The 17,967-nt window shown below is 46.0% G+C and overlaps 1 protein-coding gene across 2 annotated transcripts; it reads right to left on the bottom strand.

Annotated features, from left to right (window-relative positions):
• Positions 1–5,101: 5,101 nt before the first annotated feature.
• On the bottom strand, positions 5,102–14,961 carry TBXT (T-box transcription factor T). Of its 2 annotated transcripts, none has more exons than XM_015858022.2 (8): positions 12,216–14,961; positions 11,872–12,136; positions 11,588–11,722; positions 10,862–10,923; positions 10,707–10,768; positions 9,615–9,791; positions 7,950–8,082; positions 5,102–6,991 (listed from the first exon to the last, which is right to left on the bottom strand). In XM_015858022.2, exons 1-8 carry the CDS (start codon positions 12,413–12,415, stop codon positions 6,724–6,726), a joined length of 1,302 nt encoding a protein of 433 aa, XP_015713508.1. In that variant the 5' UTR covers positions 12,416–14,961; the 3' UTR covers positions 5,102–6,723. The 2 variants fall into 2 exon arrangements, with proteins under 2 accessions (XP_015713508.1, XP_015713509.1); XM_015858023.2 differs by having other exon boundaries at positions 6,334–6,991; positions 7,950–8,079.
• Positions 14,962–17,967: the final 3,006 nt, after the last annotated feature.

The raw sequence follows: 17,967 nt of genomic DNA, 5'->3' as shown, positions 1-17,967 counted from the left end.
GGGACAGTGACTCCTCTGTAATATTTCAGTTGCAAAAACAATGCTTGTTTTGGTTGCTGTTGCTGACGTTGCAAGTGAAACCTGAAAGGTGGCTTTAAAACTTATTGCTGCTCGGCCAAAGGCAGCCGCTGTGCTTGGCAGTCATCGGGATGGCCGCCAGAGGGAGCGCACAGCGCAGAGACAGACCCACAACCAAGCGCGGGGAGCGCTTCTGCCTCGCCTCTCTTAGCATCATTAAACGATCTGCAAGATCAACTAGCCCAGCCGGCAGCCCATCCCCATCGTGCCCACTAACCACACCTACACGTTCCTTGAGCACCTCCAGGGACTGTGGTACCACCACTTCCCCGGGATAGCGAACTTTGGATTAGGGTCACCTTCTCTCCCACTGTTTCTGAAAGAACTACCTTAATTTTGTAGACTACATGGCAACAGGATAACATTAACTGGGACCATCAGTAAAAGCTCTGTTTAACTACTCAACGGTAGAAGTTCAACAAGGAAAGATTCTCCTAACCTAGTGAATTAACAGCCAGAGAAGGCTGTTATCTGTGTACTTGCAAGCAGAGGCCAATCAGGGTTAATTTAGCCATATCAGCTGTCACCAAGCAGTTCAGAAGTATCAGTTCATCCTTCTGACAGGCAATTTTTCAACAGGCTGTTACACTGCTACTATTTTTGGCAGCCAGTGTGTTTACAGAATTCCTGCCGCCATTCCTTCCCCATCAACCACCACTGAGGGCCATTCCTCACCTACACTGAAAAATATACAGGTTAAAAAAGCAGAATAGAGATGGCTGCACATCAGGCTGCCAAAGCTCACGTCTCTGTGGCACAGAAGGTGAACTCACCTCACACTCAGCATCCAGTTGCTGGATGTTCCTCGTGCACTGAAACATAACCCAAGCCCACTTGCTCTCATTAGTTTTATATTTACATGCTTTTTGTGGTGCAGATGTAACACTGAGTCAGTGCCCTTCTACACCACATGTAGGTATCACTTAACACTCATTACAAATAATCTACAGGTAAGGAAAAACATCTCTTTAAATGAAAGTCAATAAGTTACAGGACTCATTTCTTACATTCCCCAGCTGAGTGCTCTGCATCTGTCCATGCAACACAGCCCAAGCCTGGATTTCTGCCTTGTCCTGCACAAACCCTGCAGTGGAGCACTGCAAAAGGGCAGCACCGCCCTCATCACCAGGGCATAAGCCAAACACACACATAACCCACATCTATTTTGAATTGTTTTAGTGAGTGTGAATGTGTCCACACCAAAGGAAGGGGAAGAAGCCAGAAGTTTCCATTCACCTAATGGAAAGGCTTCATTTAATTTTGTAAAGTCAAAGCAACTACATGAAGCATGAAATCCCGCTGTTGGGGTGAGTGGAAATTTCTGTCTCTTCCCTCCCACCCACTAGAGTCAATGTGTATCTAGGCAAAGAAGTAACAGATGATGGAAACTCATCTGAGCCATCCCCATATTAGTAAGATAAGAGCTATCCTGGGTTGCAAGTGTTAAAGTTGTCTCACATAGGCCACACATTTTGGGTACAAGTTTAAGTAGAGAACACAGCCGGGTGCTGGTGTAACACTATTTCACATGTATCTAAAGAGGTTTTCATAGAGGAAGATCTCAGAATGATTAAAGTTTCACAATTACTAATGTTACATTGAGATGAAGGATAGCAAAATACATCACAAATAAAGCAGCATGTATTCAAGTCAGCACCTACAATCCAACTCATCAAGTCAAATCTTTGCAAGAATGAGCCAACAGTCGCACAGGACATCTGGTAGCATCTAAGGTAGCACAGAAAGCACTAAACCAGTACTAAGCTAAGACAACTTACTAGTCTGTAGCAGCTACATGTGAGTGAGGGGCAACATCTCAGCTCTCATAGTTCCAGCAGCTCTTTTCTAACCAAGAAAAGAAGAACAAAATGCATTCTTTACAGACCAGAGATAATAGACACCTCCAACAAGGCTCACAAAGGCTTTGCCTTCCCAGACCACAAGATTCTTGGCAGAAACGCTCATTACCTCAGAACATCAGTGAGCACCAAGACACCCCTCAAGCAATTTGCCCCCCAAAGGAGCTGAGCCCAGGGATATTCCCAGATCTAGCTGGGTGCCCCCCCTCAGCCACTCCATCACAGAGGTAGGACCAAGCAGCAGTTCCAACTCAGAAGAACTCTGTGGTGAAGACAACCCCAGCCAACAGGAGTTCACATCTCCCAGTACACCCAGTCCCACAGTACAGCTCAACTTTTACCCCCACACTTACCTGCAAGCTGCAAACTGGCTGTTCCTGAGATAAAGGTGCAAATGCTCAACTACTATCCATACCCAGATATATCTGCATTTCCTTCTCTCCAGGAACAAATCAGCCTTCCACAGCTCCACCTGCCCTTAAGGCCCCACCTTAAGCCACCTTCCATCATAAGCAGCTTCACCTGCCTGCACCAATTGCTCAGCCTTTCCCATGCTCACCTGCACAACACAAGTCTCCAGCAGCAAACAGTTGTTCCTTGGTACAGGACATTTATCAAGCAGCAGGCATAGGAGGCAGGTTTTAAGAGCTGGCAGTAAAGAGCCACTTGAACAAGGCCGCATCTGGCAGTGGTGCAGTTGCATGTGACAAACTGTGTGAGATTCATCATCAGAAATGTCACTATGAAGTTTGGTAGAGGTGAGCTTTAAGGACAGGGGAGCAGAATGAAACCTGTTTGGCCCATTGGTTTGTTGTTGCTCAGCCTCAGCTGAAGCAGAGGCACCTGCTCCCCTCTGTGCTGGTAGGGACAGGGGCAATCTGCATTACTTTTCAGAGTCACAGAATGGCTTGGGTTGGAAGGGACTTTAAAGCCCAGCTAGCCCCAACACTCTGCAGTAGCACCTGATCCAGTTGTCGAGGTCCCCATCCATCTTGACCTTCAGTGCCTCCAGGGGTGGGGCATCCACAGCTTCTCTAGGCAGGCTGTGCCAGTGCCTCACTGCCATGTGAGTGAATAATTTTCTCCTAACTGAAGTGGCAGGGGAACCACAGAGCCCTTTTTCCCCCTGGGCAGGCTATGGCAAGCCTCGCTGGCTGAGCCTTCTCTGAGGTTTGGAAATGTGAGGGTGTCTGCACCACAGCCTTGTCTCCCCCAGAAGCAGCTGAGGTGCCCCATCAGGCATAATGTTGCCACTGAGACCCCATGGTGGAGAAAACCTATCCAGATGAGTCACACCAAATCCACATGGTTCTTGTGCTGGCTGGAGGGCTTGTAGTTTGGATCTGACCAGTAGCAAGGTGAATTTGGGTTGCCCTGGATGGCTGCTGGTTGCAGGAATACCATGAGAGAAAATGTCCAGTCTTAGAATGAGAAGGTGGCAGAGCAGGAGTTAAGAGATGTCTTAGTGCTCAGACTGCTTTGGAGCTGCACATAGCTTACATTCAGTGGCATGAAAGGTTTGGGTTTCTTTCATTTAAAAGCAAAGGAAAGGAAGCAATCCCCCCCATCCCCCATCCCTCAAAAACAAGCAGATAAGGTGAGCTTGGCCTGACACAAATGCTGAGCTGCTTAGAGATGTACAGTGTTCACAAAATAACTGTGTGCATGTGTGGCTGTGCTTCATGCTCTGCAATCCTTAATGGTAATCAGCTGATTTTAATGGTAATCTATTGTCAGTGGTCCAGAATTCTCCTTGGTGCATTATTAGGGAAAAAATCTGCCTTTGCATTTGAACCTCTTATCAGAAGATTAAACATCAACAATAAACCTAACAACCTATGAAAATACTTTCACGGGACTTCCAAAAACACCCCCAATCTGCATTTCACACTGAACTGCACAACTCATGCTGTGCAACCTGACCTCAAGCCCACATCACATGCAGCCCTGCATGCCCTGACTCCAGCACTGCCCCGACCCTCAGCCTTCAGCTGGGAACCCTCAACCCACAGCAAGTGCAGGGACACGTGCTGTGGCTTCACCCATGGAGAAATGCATAGAGGCTCAATGCAGAGATGTCCACAAAAGCAAAAGCTGGCAGCAGCTGGGGAAGAGCTGAGTCAAAGGCAGGGACATGCTTGTGAGTCTTAACTACAGATTCAGGCCTCTGAATCCACCCAAGGCATTGCTTGCAGCAGGTGGTTCAAAATGCACACGTATACCTGAGTGTGCCCCCCTTCCTGGTGCTACCTGTCCTTCCCAAAGGGAAAAGCAACTGGTGGCAGTGTATCTCCAACAGGAGAGAGAACCTCAAAGGGAAAAGTCCTCTTGCACCTTGGGACTAAGCCTTTTTAGGAGCCAGAGGGGAATGAGAAGCAGTCTGGGAACCAGGGAGCTCCTGCTGGTCAGCACTGCTATGGAGGTCTCCAAGGCACCAAGTTAAGGCACAAAATGGGCCAAATTGTCCCACAGCAGGCAGTAATTCACAAGCAGGTGGGCTGACAAGCACCAGCTAACAACAGAAGGAGGAACTATTTTTGTCTGCGTAGATGGCAGTTGTTATTTCAGGACAGTCTCTGGAAGGACCTGTACCATCACTGCCCTTGTTCCGGACAGGAGCTGGGGTCTGCCCTTCTCTGAGTGCTGCAGTGAGCTGCCCACCAGAGACAACATGATGAGGTATCCTGCAGGCCTTGCAGGCCCTTCCAGGTAAAAGCTCCAGCCCACAGAGGTGACACCTGAAATGACTGACTGTCAACCAACACCCAGTGCACCCCAAACAAACAAAATAAAAAACAATAAAGTTCTTTATTAAATTGCTTACCTCCACATTTCTTTAAGTTCCCATTGACTATTGGGACTCATTGACTGGGCTGTGGAGAACCCTCTGGTCTTTCACCCAGAGCTGTGCTGTGCATCCAGAACCATTTGTGAAACCACTCTGTGGAAGCTGGACATACTGTGGGTTCTGTATATTTAATGTACATGATTCAGCTTTCCCATCCACCCCCAAAAACTGAAAATTAAGCATTGAGTTTATTTAAGAATCTTTACTCTTTTTTTTTCCAATTTAAATTATACTTCCCAAGTACAAGTTAAAAAAAAATACAATGAAATAACACTATCTTCTACAAAATATTCTAAATAATAATGCACTTACATCATTTACACAATTTCCTTTCACAATAAAATAGGAGAGCTTAGGTCGATATTTACACTATTGACACAGAACAGGGTTGCACAGCTATCTGCTGCTGGTGCAGTCTCTCGATGGAGCACCTCTGAGAGACTGCATCCTGCAGTTGCACACAAATCCTTCTGCAGGGTAAAAACCCCGGCACAATCCTTCTGGGTGCAGGGACCTGCCCGTAAGGTTCCAAGGAGACTGACGTGGTAGCAAATATTTGCTTCTTCTGCTCAAAGCTGCCACCACAGTTCATGCGCACACAATGAAGAGTTACTTAAGGAATTCCCTGATTTATAATTTTTGCTTCAGTACATTAGGCACTTTGTTTTAAAAGTTATCCACTATGGCTTATGTAAGACAAACCATTTTCCCCAAGATATGAGCTTGCCAGGTAGAAGGAGAAACAGACAAGTCTGAGGGCACCCTTTGAACCTGCATTAGAAATTTAAGTCATTGTACTCAGTGTTTTATCAAGACCTGGCCTTCCCGGCAAGTCAAGCAATGTATTTTAAAGCTTAGTATATCTGCACTTTTCCTCCAGCTATCGGGGACTGAAGTTTTCTCCCTCACAATAATTTAACTACTGACACCCATGTTGTTCAATGTGCCATCGGGTGACAAATCCTACACATCACTGTCTAAAGAAATACACTGCAGATTGACAGATTATTTACATATCTTAATGTGTAGACAACAAAAATGCAACTTCAGAAATAATAAATACAATTCAACAGAGTATAACACTGAAAAAAAACCCCATATATTAGAATGATTCTCCAGGTATTGAATTCCCTCCCTTTAAGGCCTGAGCAAGAGATCATAAAAGACCGTGATGCTTTTCAATGAGTTGAAATCGTTTTAGATAGGATTTCCCATTAGACACCGACAGTTTGAAATAAAGATGTTTAGCAAAGCAGACAGGTGTCTGAATATGATCAAACAGCAAAACTTACCTCGAAAAGGAATCTTTGGGGCAAAACAATTTAGATCAAACAATAATACTGTAATTTATTAGGAGGAAAACAGTTCTTGCAGATTGTCTCAACATTAATTCAGCAGCAAGGAAACAAGCATACAGTTAAGAACACAACGTATCTGTGAGACAAATACGCTTTAGTGCACATGATTTGCCAATAACTTCCATCCTCAGCTACACTTGTGCAGAATTCCAAATGCTTCTACCTAGGTGGTTAAGAACAGTCTAATATGGCTATTCCTAGGTTTGCCATTAATAAAAAACAGTAAGGAGTCACTTACTCGAGAAAAATGTCCAGATGCCAAACTTCAGGTTTCAGAACACTGAGAAATTTGGAATCCAAGTCAAAATCTTAAAAATTAGGCCTATCAAGCTAGAAAACAAAAAAGATGAAAAGCAGTAAATCTGCTCTCAGAATTGCACGCTCACCAGATCTGTAAACTCTGCATGAAGTTAACGATGGTCTGTTCACTATCAGAGACATAACTTGGATGCTCTACGCAAAGCGGTGCAGATGCTTTATCTACAGTTTCCTTCATGTCTCCTTTTTCTCTTCCTTGAGGATTAAGCGTTTAAAGTAATTCAGTAGCTAAAAAAGTCTGTCCTAAAGTAGAGGTCTGAGTTTACATGGAAGGTGGGGTGATGGGTGTCCACATGGATGCCAGCCGAGTGTGTGCGGAGGCGTCGTACTGGCTGTCAGGAAGGTCTGCAGGTGCTCCTCCATCATACAGAGGGGACGTGGAGGTGGTGGCAGTGACAGGATGTGGGAGAGCAGTGTAGTGCACTGGAGAGCCACGCAGGAACTGGGAGCTCAGGCCATTGGACATCCCGCTTGACTGAGATGCTGGGGTGATGGTGTTGTTGCTCACAGACCATAAGTTTGGGTACTGACTGGAGGAGAGAGAGTGACAAATATGACAGGTTATTAGCGACTGCAGGTTCTGTTGGTAGGTGCTCAGTTTACCACGCAGCCCCCCAGGCCAGCTTCTTCACTTGTCCTTCTAGAACTTGCCAGCACTCTACAGCCTACTGTCTTCCTCTCTTTGATATAAAATCAAACACATGTATGAATTAAGCGAAACAAGCTGATTCAGTGAAACTCTGTGGGAACAAGTTCAACACTGTGCAACACTACACAGCATTTTCTACTTAGAGATCTGGAGCAGTTTACCCAAAAAAAAAAGTAAAGTAGAATTATTATTATTACTACTTTAAAGAGGCTTAGACAAAAGACATGGCAGAAGTGCCTTCTTCAAGGTCTCACAGTTCTAGTTCTTCGGATTTTATCTACTGGACAACTCTTAATTCAGCAACTGAAACTCAGTGGACTTTACAACTTCCCAAGTACGTATCATGGGGGTCAGACATGGAAAGAGATGCCAAGAGTATCTGTTTACTTGATAAACACACATTCAGGGCCAAAACTTCCGTTCAGGAAGGCAGCAGTCTTATACTGGTTAGTAGTACATACCCTAACAGCTAAGTGCCAGTGTGCGTGGCTCAGAGAAGGATGTTTTCCACAAACTAAGTGGTAGGTATGAGCTGCCAAAAAAAGATGCCCAAGCATCAACCATCTGTGGTTAACAGTATCTCTACTGAGATTTTACCACCTCAGCTGTATTCCTTTGAATTTTCATCTCCATGAGACTGAGGGTAACTAAATCATGGAAGAGAATCACAGAACCATTTAGGTTGGAAAAAAAAAAAAAACTTCAAGATGACCAAGTTCAACCACAACCTCAAACTGGTGATTTGGCATGCAACCATAAGGATTTTTCAGTTTGATGGTGAGAATCTGCCTCCTTTTTCAACCTTCTCTTAGTAGTGCTGCTGAGGGATGAATTCCTACCTGGAGCTGGTAGCTGTGCCAGTGCTGTGGCTCATAGGCAGCATAGTCGTGTGTGTGGGAACTCCCAGAGAGGACCAGTTGTCATGGGACTGGAGCATGGGAAGGCAGGCAGAGGAGTTATCAGTGTAAGCTGCTGAGAAAACAAGCAATCAGTTCAATGCACTAGAATCAGAACAAATAACAATCTTTTATTCTAATGCAATGGATCACTTAAAAACCCCCTCCTACTACTGGCTTGCAAAAAAATAGTAATTAAAAAATGAAAAACTCCCACAAGGAAAAACAAAATCATCTACCAGTTGTGTCAAGCTTACAGTTTCACTGGCACTGCTGATTGCTTTGCTTATAACAGCAAAGTCCTACTTCTGTGAAGGATCTACAGACACACACAACAAAACACTGTCTTCAAGCAACCTGCTCATTCAGATCATGCTTCCTTATCCTGTCAGCAGGGTCCTTACTCACACTATTCCCATCTCTATTCCAAGCCACCTTCCTTATTGCCATCACCTACACTGGCAATAACAGTCCAGCAGCCCTGGATAATATGCAGTCAAAATCGCATATCATAGTTCTGAGCTGAGAAGACTCTGAAGTTTGCTTTAGGCATCATGGAGAGTGACTGGACTGTGGCTTAAACCACACAGCGGGTGACCAAAACTGGCCATCCAAAGCAAAGCCATTGAAAAGCTATAAAGGGAACCCTATACTGCCAAGCAGAGCTAGAAAGAAGTTGCATTGCCTGCTGGCAAAAGTAAGAGAATAAATGGTTTCCTGCTGTAAACTTGGAAAAGAGGAGGAACACTGGAAGTGTCTTTTCTTTCAATTTATTTCAGGTCAGCAAACTTGCCCATAATGTTCAGATGTAAAGAAAGCCAAAGGAAAGCTGTTTTTTCTCTTTAAAATGACCTACAAAGCTACACATCCGTTTGACCAGGCAGCATCTAGAAGGCTATGTATTAATACACAGTTCAAGCACCTTTCTAGATGGAAACCTTCAGCATAGGCAAAAGCTGTTACCAAGTCTTTGCCAGAGCAAGGGGAAAAACATTACTAAAAATGACCTCAACTTCTGTTCCTTATGCACCTTTGCTTTAAGGCACTAAGCCTTAAGCTCCTTGGCTGTTTCTGAGCACAAACAGCTCTGCAATTCACTCAGCTCCACATTGTTAATGTGATACATCCAGTTGTGACACACTTTTTGAGGACAATCTTTATGTATTAATATAAACCACGGCAATAGGTAAATAAAACTGATTGAACCAGGCCCTCAATTATTTGCTTAAACATGTTAACAACAAGTAATCCCATTACAGAACTGGACATGAATGACTTTATTTCATCATGTCTCCTATAACCAACAAATGAAATCCTTGCTTTCACATAAGTAAGTTTAGCCTCATCAGTCACAGTAATTCAAGAATACATAGCGAAACCAGTTCAACACAGTCTAACAAATCAGGGGCCAACAGTTCTATATAAACTCATTTTTTCCACTGCAAAGACTGTGGAAATGCATACTCATTGTCACTTTTGCAATGCTGCCCTGCCCCCCCCTTCCCTCTAACCAAACTGATCCAGAGAGCTATTTCTGCAGCATCAGTCCAGATGCACATTGCTCAAAGCTCACACCCCATCTTCAAACAGCTGCAAAGTACAACTTACTTGGTGAGTTGTTTCTATGGGTGTAGGGGCTGGGGTAGGGGGCAGAACGGTGATTCCTCAGCGGTGAGTACCTTTCACAGCTGTGAGCAGGGGAGAGAGACAGGGGGGCTCCAAACTGAGGATGAGGATTGGCAGGTGGGCACAGAGTCCCAGTCCCAGGAATAAGCCAACTACCTACTGTGAGAGAGCAAGAGTTAACAACCATGAGGATGCAATGCAACCAGACACTGAAAGAACAGCATGGTGACAAGGTAAGTAGCTGACTCAGAAGGAAATGCACGCTCATGAAAGGAGAATTAGTTGCAATACAGCTGAGAAGTCTGGAGTTCTACAACTTCTCAAACAGTCTTATGAAGGAAAATTGAGAAACAGCATAGAAAAAGCCATGCACTGATTTAACATTTGTTAAAATTCCCATTTAACTGCAACCACAGTAAAGTAAGAAAACACTGAAATGGTTAAGCTCTCCCTTAGGTGGGAAGGATGTGTTCAGTAACAGCATAATTGTCAGTCGTAAATTGCTCTTGTGGGGGTCTCAATGTATAGCTAAGATCTGAAGTTTCTCAATGTGCTAAGAACTCTCACAAACTAAATCTCTTTGCTAAAACAGACTAATTCCTACGGTGGCTAATCTCCTCCTTTTATAGGCTACAGACAAATTTTGGCAATAACCCTTTAATCACAGACCACTGAGACAATACTGCTTTTTACTTATCTAAGAGAGCTTCTGAAGCAAATGCCCCTAATTGTACTACAGAAGTACAATTCCAGCAAGTTTCTACTGTATTTTGAAATAAGCATTGATTGCCATATCTGTATGAATACTACTGTCCTTGAATGTCTTTTTGGAAAAGAAAGGTCAATGTAGGATCTTAAACAGGACAACACTTAAGATAATACTGCTGCCTTTACCACACCTTTACATATCATAACGTTCATACAACCACAAGACTGCACAAAGAGCAGATTTGAAGATCGGTGAAGTTATCTCCTTACGAACCAGCACACCAAATAGCAAACGCTGCTCTCTGGGTTTTGCTTAATAGAAGGATTCAGAAATATATTCACAAAGAAAAATGAAAGCAAACATACACTGCGAGTATCCAGACTGCTGGCTGTCTCCCGCTTCCTCCATCATGTCCTTGTGATCATTTCTATAAAGGAAAACATGTCAAAAGTTAAGGATGTGGTTTCACAAACCTACACAATAAATCCATAAACTTCAGAATTGAGTTAAGAGCTCTCACCTTTCCTTTGCATCAAGAAATGCCTTCGCAAATGGATTGTATTTAATTTTTAAAGCTGTGATCTAAAAACAACAATGGATATCTTGATTACCATACAGAAATCAAAGACTTGAATGCGGACTTTCCAGTGAAGTCAGGGAAGTCACAGAGTTTTGAGGAAATAAGATTAGACCACGTACACCAATTTAACAGCATCTAATGTCTGAAGCGTTAGCAGTGGGCTAGGAATTGGTCCCACCACTTCAAATCTATGTGACCAAAGTGCCCACGTTTATCTATCAACTAAGGCAACAGTTAAGAAAAATAGTACACTATAGGGTTAGAAAAAGGTTTAAATTTCAGGACAGAGCAGAATGGGCATCAATAAATCTCAAAAAGATCGGCAATTTATAGATCCATGCCATACAGATGTGCCTTTTGACTAACATCAAGGCCAGTTTGGAGAACAGCATGGCCAGCTATTTTACAATGCAACTGAAAACTGCAACTTTGTTTCATACCACATCAGTCCATCCCAAATAATCTATTAAAATTACTTTGTATATACGCTGGGATAGTAATCAGAAGTTGTGAAAACCCGAGGCATGCACAAAAAGACATTAAGCTTCAGATTCAGAACAGAGAGAAATGAAAGCAGTGGCACAAGGCCCATCCGTTTTCTGGCTAGCATGCACTTTGCCACCTGGAAGGCTGTGAGCACCAGAGGCCTCTGCCCGCCACACATACCTCCTCATTCTGGTATGCCGTCACAGCTATGAACTGAGTCTCAGGGAAGGAATGGCTGGTGATCATCCGCTGCGGGCCACCCACCCGCACGATGTGGATGCGGGGCTCATACTTGTGCAGGGAGTTGAGCATGATCTGAGAGCAAAGGGACACGGCAGGTGAGCGGGGACCGTGCGCGGGCCTGGTGACTCCACAGCCCGCTCTTAGGCTGACAGTTAGACTAAGTGATCTTAGCGGTCTTTCCCAACCTCAATGATTCTATGAATCATCGTGAGCCCACCTACCTGCCCGCCGCCATTGAGCTTGTTGGTGAGCTTGACCTTGCTGAAGGAGACGGGCGCCTTCATCCAGTGGGCACCAAAGTTGGGTGAGTCGGGATGAATGTAGACGCAGCTGGGCGCCTGCGGCTCCGGCTTGCCGCCCGGCACCCACTCGCCATTGACGTACTTCCAGCGGTGCCCATCGGCCGCCACGAAGTCCAGCAGGAAGGAGTACATGGCGTTGGGGTCCAGCCCCGACACGCTCACCTTCAGCACCGGGAACATCCTCCTGTAGGGCGACACAGTGGCGCGAGGGCCTGATCCCGGTCCCCGCTCCCCGCTCCTCCGTCCCACCGCCCGGCCTCTACCTGCCGTTCTTGGTGACGATCATCTCGTTGGTGAGCTCCTTGAAGCGCAGCCACAGCTCGCCGTCCTCCAGCACCACGCGGAGCTCGCGTTCCGTCGGGTCTCCCTTCTCGCTGCCCGCCTGCAGCTCGCTCTCCACCGCGCTCAGCAGGTGGTCCACTCGGTACGCCGGAGCCTTGCCCGCATCCTCCGGGGAGCCCATGGCCGCCCCCAAATCCCCCCCCCCTTCCCCGAGCGCCGCCGGCGGGGCCCGGCTGCGTCCGCCCGAGCTCGGCGGCCCCTCGCCCGCTGCCTCCGGCCGCTGCCGCCGTTATACCCCGCCATAAACGCCCCCCCGTGACATCACCGCGCCCGCGGGGAGCCGCCACCGATTGGCGGAGCTCCGCTTTGATGTGCCCTCCCGGGTCGCCGATTGGCTCCCCGCGGCCATATCAGAGCGCGGACCGCGGGGGGGCGCGCCGCGAATTGCCGCCCGCGGGACGTAGTGCGGCTGTTTGATGCAAATCCCCACATGTTGGCACCTCCATCAAAGAGCCGGGCCCGGTCGCCGCGCCGAGGAGGAAATGGCCCATCGCGGCCCCGGCTGCGACTCGCTCCCGCTGCCGGCGTCCGGCCGTAGCGCCCGGCCCCGTGCGGGCGGAGCTCGGAGCGGGGAGGGGCCGAGGATGCTCCCGGGATGAGCATCCTCGGGGCTGCGGCGGTGCGAGGGAGGGATGCAGTTTATTGCCCTGTGCGAGCATCTCTGGGCAGAGGGCGAGAGGTGACAACGAGCAGGAAATCGTTCAGTGGGAGCTCCTTGAACAACAAGAAGTGACTTAAACGGGAGCGAAGAAGGGGAGGGGGGGGGGAACGGCGAGGGGCAAAACCAAGGCTCTGTTCACAAACACGCTCACCCGCTCTGCCGTCGCCGAGGGACGTCCCGGGACGATGCCGTAGCCCCGCTACCCGCTCCCCGTCCCGACTCTGCGGGGGCCGCCCTGCCCGGCAACGAGCGCCGCAGGGCCGACAGGGGCTGAACGCACCGGCATCAGAAGCGGCAGGGCCAAAGTGGTGGGAAAGTAACGGTCCCGAAAATAAAGAGGGAGCAAAGTCCGTCTGCACGTATATTTGGAGGAGCTGCCCTTAGAAACGCGACGGCAGCTCGTCCAAACTAGTGCTCCGGGCTGGTCTATCCGTAACGCAGGCGGTGCGCTCCGAGACCGATGCTTCCGCGGCAGCCGCCCTGCGTGATTCCTACCGTGCACCGAGCGCTCCGCTCAGCCCCCGGGAGCGGAGCCGCCTTCAGTTGGAGACATTCCCCCAATTCACTTAAAACGCAGCAAGCGGCCGTGCCGCTTAACCCCGACAGAGCGTGCGCTCAGATGAGGTTGCAGACCCAAAGGCAGCCTGGTTAGCTTTAGAACTCGAAATGACCGTGAACAAGTTTTCCGAAGTTATACATATTGTTTCCAGAGGGGGTGGAGAAAGGAGGGGGAAAAAAAGTTTGCATTCCCGATGCTGTTATTTTATTTCCTTCTCCTCCTTTCTGCTCTTAATTGCACTCTGGTTGCTCTCAGGACAGAAAACTCCCCGCTCCCACAGCCTTTTTACCGCGAGCTGCGGTGCATGACAGTTTACAGCCAAGAAACTTCCTCCAGCCGAACAGCTGTAAAGATCGCCCCTTAATAGCTGTTATAGCTGTACCTTTCTTCTCGCAGGGCGAGAGCAACCCTCGGCTCTAGGAGAGCCTGGCTGCCCAGCCCAGAGCCCGCCCCTGGCTGCCCGTGGTGGAGCAGGAGTACCGCTGGGAGCTGTCGTATTTCATATCTTTCACAGAGTGTTGAACCTCTGGAATAACTGTGTTTCAGATTCTCTGTTTTTTAGAGGGTTTTTCAATATTTAAGAGCTGATTTTTCCCCCAAAGTTCTAATTCTGAATAGCATTTTCTTTCCAAGCAGGTTGAAGGGAGCACAACACATTGGTTTCAATTTGTTTTGCTGTCACCCTGTAACACGAGGGTGGGCAGTGTAAAGGCAGAGTGCCGTCCTGCATATTCAGAAGGTGGCAAAACTCCCGTTGACTCGGTCAGATCATTGCTTGAGTACTGCTAAGTACCCTCCCCAGCTCAAACACTCAGATCCTGAGGCTCCCTTCATGAAAGTCAATGATCAAACTTCCAATGGCTTCAGTTCCTGCTGCACTAGACAGCACCAACCGGGGAAAAACAATACAATAAACTGAACCTCACAGGAAAGCCCTTAAGGGAGTCTGGCTAAAAATGGATGACATCAGCAGACTTGAGTGCAGATTACTTTTGATCCAAACTCACAGTTTTTAGATGGAATATTCTTTTCAGCATCTTCAGAGAATCACAGAATTGCTCAGGTTGGAAAAGACCTTAAAGATCATCACGCCCAACCACAACCTGACAATACTACCTTAACTCTACAACACTAGGGATGCTTACACCAAGGAATCATGACAGTGTCACCCATGTCCTTTAGTCAAGCATTGCTTGAAAAACTACAAATAAAGCAGACCTTGGGGGGCTGCAAAGAGACGTAGTAGCAGAGTAAAAGATACTGTTCACTGATTTATCCTGGCAGAACAACCTAGAAACAAATGATCAAGCTAGCAACCACAGACCACTGAACATGGGTTCTGCTTCAGAGCCCGTAGGAGCCTGCTGAAATGAATCACAGAATCATAGAATTACCCAGGTTGGAAAAGACCTTGAAGATCATCAAGTCAAACCGCAGCCTAACCAGTACCCTAACTCTAACAACCCTACACTAAATCATATCCCTGAGCACCACATCCAAACGGCTCTTAAACACATCCAGGGATGGCGATTCAGCCACCTCTCTGAGGAGCCTATTCCAGTATTTGCCTTGTGGACAGCCTTACAAGAGTCCCATTGAAAGACCCGGCTGTAATCTTGTTTTCTAAACTCCAACCCATGTCGTTTCCAAAGTACTATGAAGTGAACATTTCTCGCTGGGATGTGTTGAGGTAAGCTAAAAAGTTAACGCTCATCTTAAATGCTGCAGTCCTGAGATTTTCTGACATCGTTACTAGTAACCAAAGCAACATAACTTAATTGATATTCATCTTTGCCCTGAGCACTATTTCTCTTCATCAAAGAATGCAGTGCTAAGAATCAAACGGGCCGTATTCTTTTTGTGTTGCTTTAATACCAATAACAGATCTAAGGGCAATAGCATAGCCACAGTTTCTTCTTCCCCTGCCTCTGAACACTTCGTGGAGTTACCACAATGCTGAAGACAAACTGCGTGCTTCTCAGTTTCATAACAGTAAGGCCTCCAGAAACAATAAATAAATAAATAAAATAAGAATAATAAAGTCTTAATTTGTGATGGCAATATTTAAAAAACAAATCAACTTCTTTTCCTTCCTCTGCAGTTTAAAAACTTTTCTTCCATCTTTCATCATCACTCCACACACAAGACAAACACTGTTCATAAATAAGGGTAAGGTTTTTCCTATTCAGCTGGCAACTTGCGACTACATCTTAATCTTCTTGTTCTTTTGCAATTAGCGTTTGCCTTGAATGCTGCATGAGGGCTTGCAGCATCTTAGGAGCCCCTTATGGCCAAGGTTACTTCCCAGTTTCTTGCAGACTGTGCTTCTCCGCTTCATGAAGAAGAGAATGTTTCTAAATATTCAACCTTTCTGTGTTAAATGTACTCATTAAGCTCCAAACAGCAGAAACATTTCCTACAGTTCTCCATCTTGAACTTAGCAAAAATTAAATGGGTCTTGATCATTTCTCTTTCTGCCTTAAGCCACCTGATGAGGTGACCTGGGAGAAGATGTTTGATTTAACCTACAGCACGAGAGACTGGGAGCCATGAGAGCTGACTGTGAGACAGGCCTTCCATCTCACCTGAGACATCTCTGCTTTGGTGAACTTCTCTCTCCATTGTGAGAATATTCCATACTAATTGTCTCTGTTTACATCCTTGTTTTCTCTGGAACCATCTGTAATGAACGTAAGTATCAGAGAAGCTAATAATGCATAACAAGAAATAATTACTGTCAAAACAACAACTCATTACCTTTGTTGTCAGGTAAAGTAATTATGGTCTGGTTCTCTAACAAGGATGCATCTAATCTGCTGAATTCTTTTTGAACACTTGTACTTCTACTAAAACTATTTTAGCTCCACCTGGTCCCAGCACTCTGAAGGCATTGGCTTGTTTTGCTCTTCCAAATTGCTTTAAAAAAATAAAAATAAAATAAAATAAGAATACCTTGCATAGTAAAAAGAAACTTTTTAGGTTATATCTTTTTGTCTAGCAGTCCATGCTGTCAGTACCCAGTGCAGATACAACAGAGATGATGAATGAGCAGCAAATGATGAATGTGTCAGGAGCACGTCGTGCAATAACCAGCAGTGCATGTGCCGCAGGAGACAGTACTAAGGATGCCTAGGAGACATGACAGACACCTCAGCCCCTCTTTGAATTCGGTGCATGGTAGACACTTTCCCAGGGCCAGAAAACATTTCTTGCCCTTGCTAAGATGTCAGCTGTGACCCAGGATCAGCGGCTATGTAGTCTGGTGTCCTGTCTGGCAGCTACATACGAAGATGTGACCCTTCACCCCTGATTATGCAGATTATTTTGAGTGCCTCCAGCCAGAGGGCATTGCTGTTGGGGTTCTGTTGATCACTTCTTTTCCCAAAGCACAAAGACTTACAGTTGTATTTTTTGTAAGCAGATAGAACTTCAAATGTTTCTCTCTTTCTGTAAATCAGAATTGCTCATTCCTGATGAACTGCTTTTTATATCTAGCTCAGATCCATAGATGCCCACTGCATTTTCACCTTAAACACCAGTGGTTAACAGCTTCCAAACATTGCAGAGGCACAGTTTTGAAAACACTGTGCACTATGTTTCCTATGCCCAGCACTGATTCCTACAGCCTAACTGCAAATTCTCAGACTGGAACTTCAGCAGATCTAACTGGGACAGCTGTTTCTTTTTACTCCCCGGGACCTGAGGAAGCTTCTCTCTTCCAAGAGCTTTTACATTCTCCTGTGCATGTAAGGTAATTAAAGAAGGTCAGTCATGTATTTTAAAAGTTAATGACAGAACCACAGGCTACTTCCCTAAGATAACTGAAAGAATATGTAAAAAAAAATCAGGTATACCCTTCTTTTTTATTTATGGTTAGGAATCTAATTGTATAAAATCTTACAGCAGTAACCTCCTGAGCAAGTGCAAACTGGTAATTTTTGCTAGTTAGTCAGTGTTGTTCTTCACAACAGTCTAGCATGCTCACATCATTATTCTTGCTGTACACAGCACTGAATTCTCAAGCCTCCAGAAAAGACAGGACTGAAATTAATCAAGTTCCTGAAATTCTTTCTTTGGTTCTGACTCTTCTTTAAAACCCCTGGTCTTGCCACAGCAAGGTTTTGGCAAAGCACTTCTATTGGGAAGGGGGAGGAAAAGAAAACCTAGGGGATGAACCTAAAAATCTCCACCTTTTGGCTGTCTCAAGTACTTGTCTGCCTGCAAGCTCAATATGATGCAATTAATGAACAGCAATCCTCCTCTCCTTCAGTGCTTACTTCCCTTTCTTGAGACAGATGTCCTGACAGTATGGCACCTTCTTTAAAGGAACTCAGTTTTATGGAAGCTGATCTCTCAGGGAGGTATGACTAGCTAGAAGCTTTTGGCTACCCCATGTATTTTCAAGCAAAATCACCATGTTTCAACCAAATATCCATAGACAGTGTCAAACAGA

Source organism: Coturnix japonica, chromosome 3 (assembly GCF_001577835.2).
Source record: "Coturnix japonica isolate 7356 chromosome 3, Coturnix japonica 2.1, whole genome shotgun sequence".
Lineage (NCBI taxonomy): Eukaryota > Metazoa > Chordata > Aves > Galliformes > Phasianidae > Coturnix > Coturnix japonica.
This window is presented reverse-complemented; position numbering and strand designations above follow the sequence as displayed.

Excerpts from the sequence above, each read along its gene's own strand:
- TBXT (XM_015858022.2), bottom strand. The coding sequence starts at position 12,415 with ATGGGCTCCCCGGAGGATGCGGGCAAGGCTCCGGCGTACCGAGTGGAC. Across the intron at positions 12,137-12,215 it reads ATCGTCACCAAGAACGGCAG|GAGGATGTTCCCGGTGCTGA; the intron begins GTAGAGGCCGGG and ends GTCGCCCTACAG. Across the intron at positions 11,723-11,871 it reads AGCTCAATGGCGGCGGGCAG|ATCATGCTCAACTCCCTGCA; the intron begins GTAGGTGGGCTC and ends CTTTGCTCTCAG.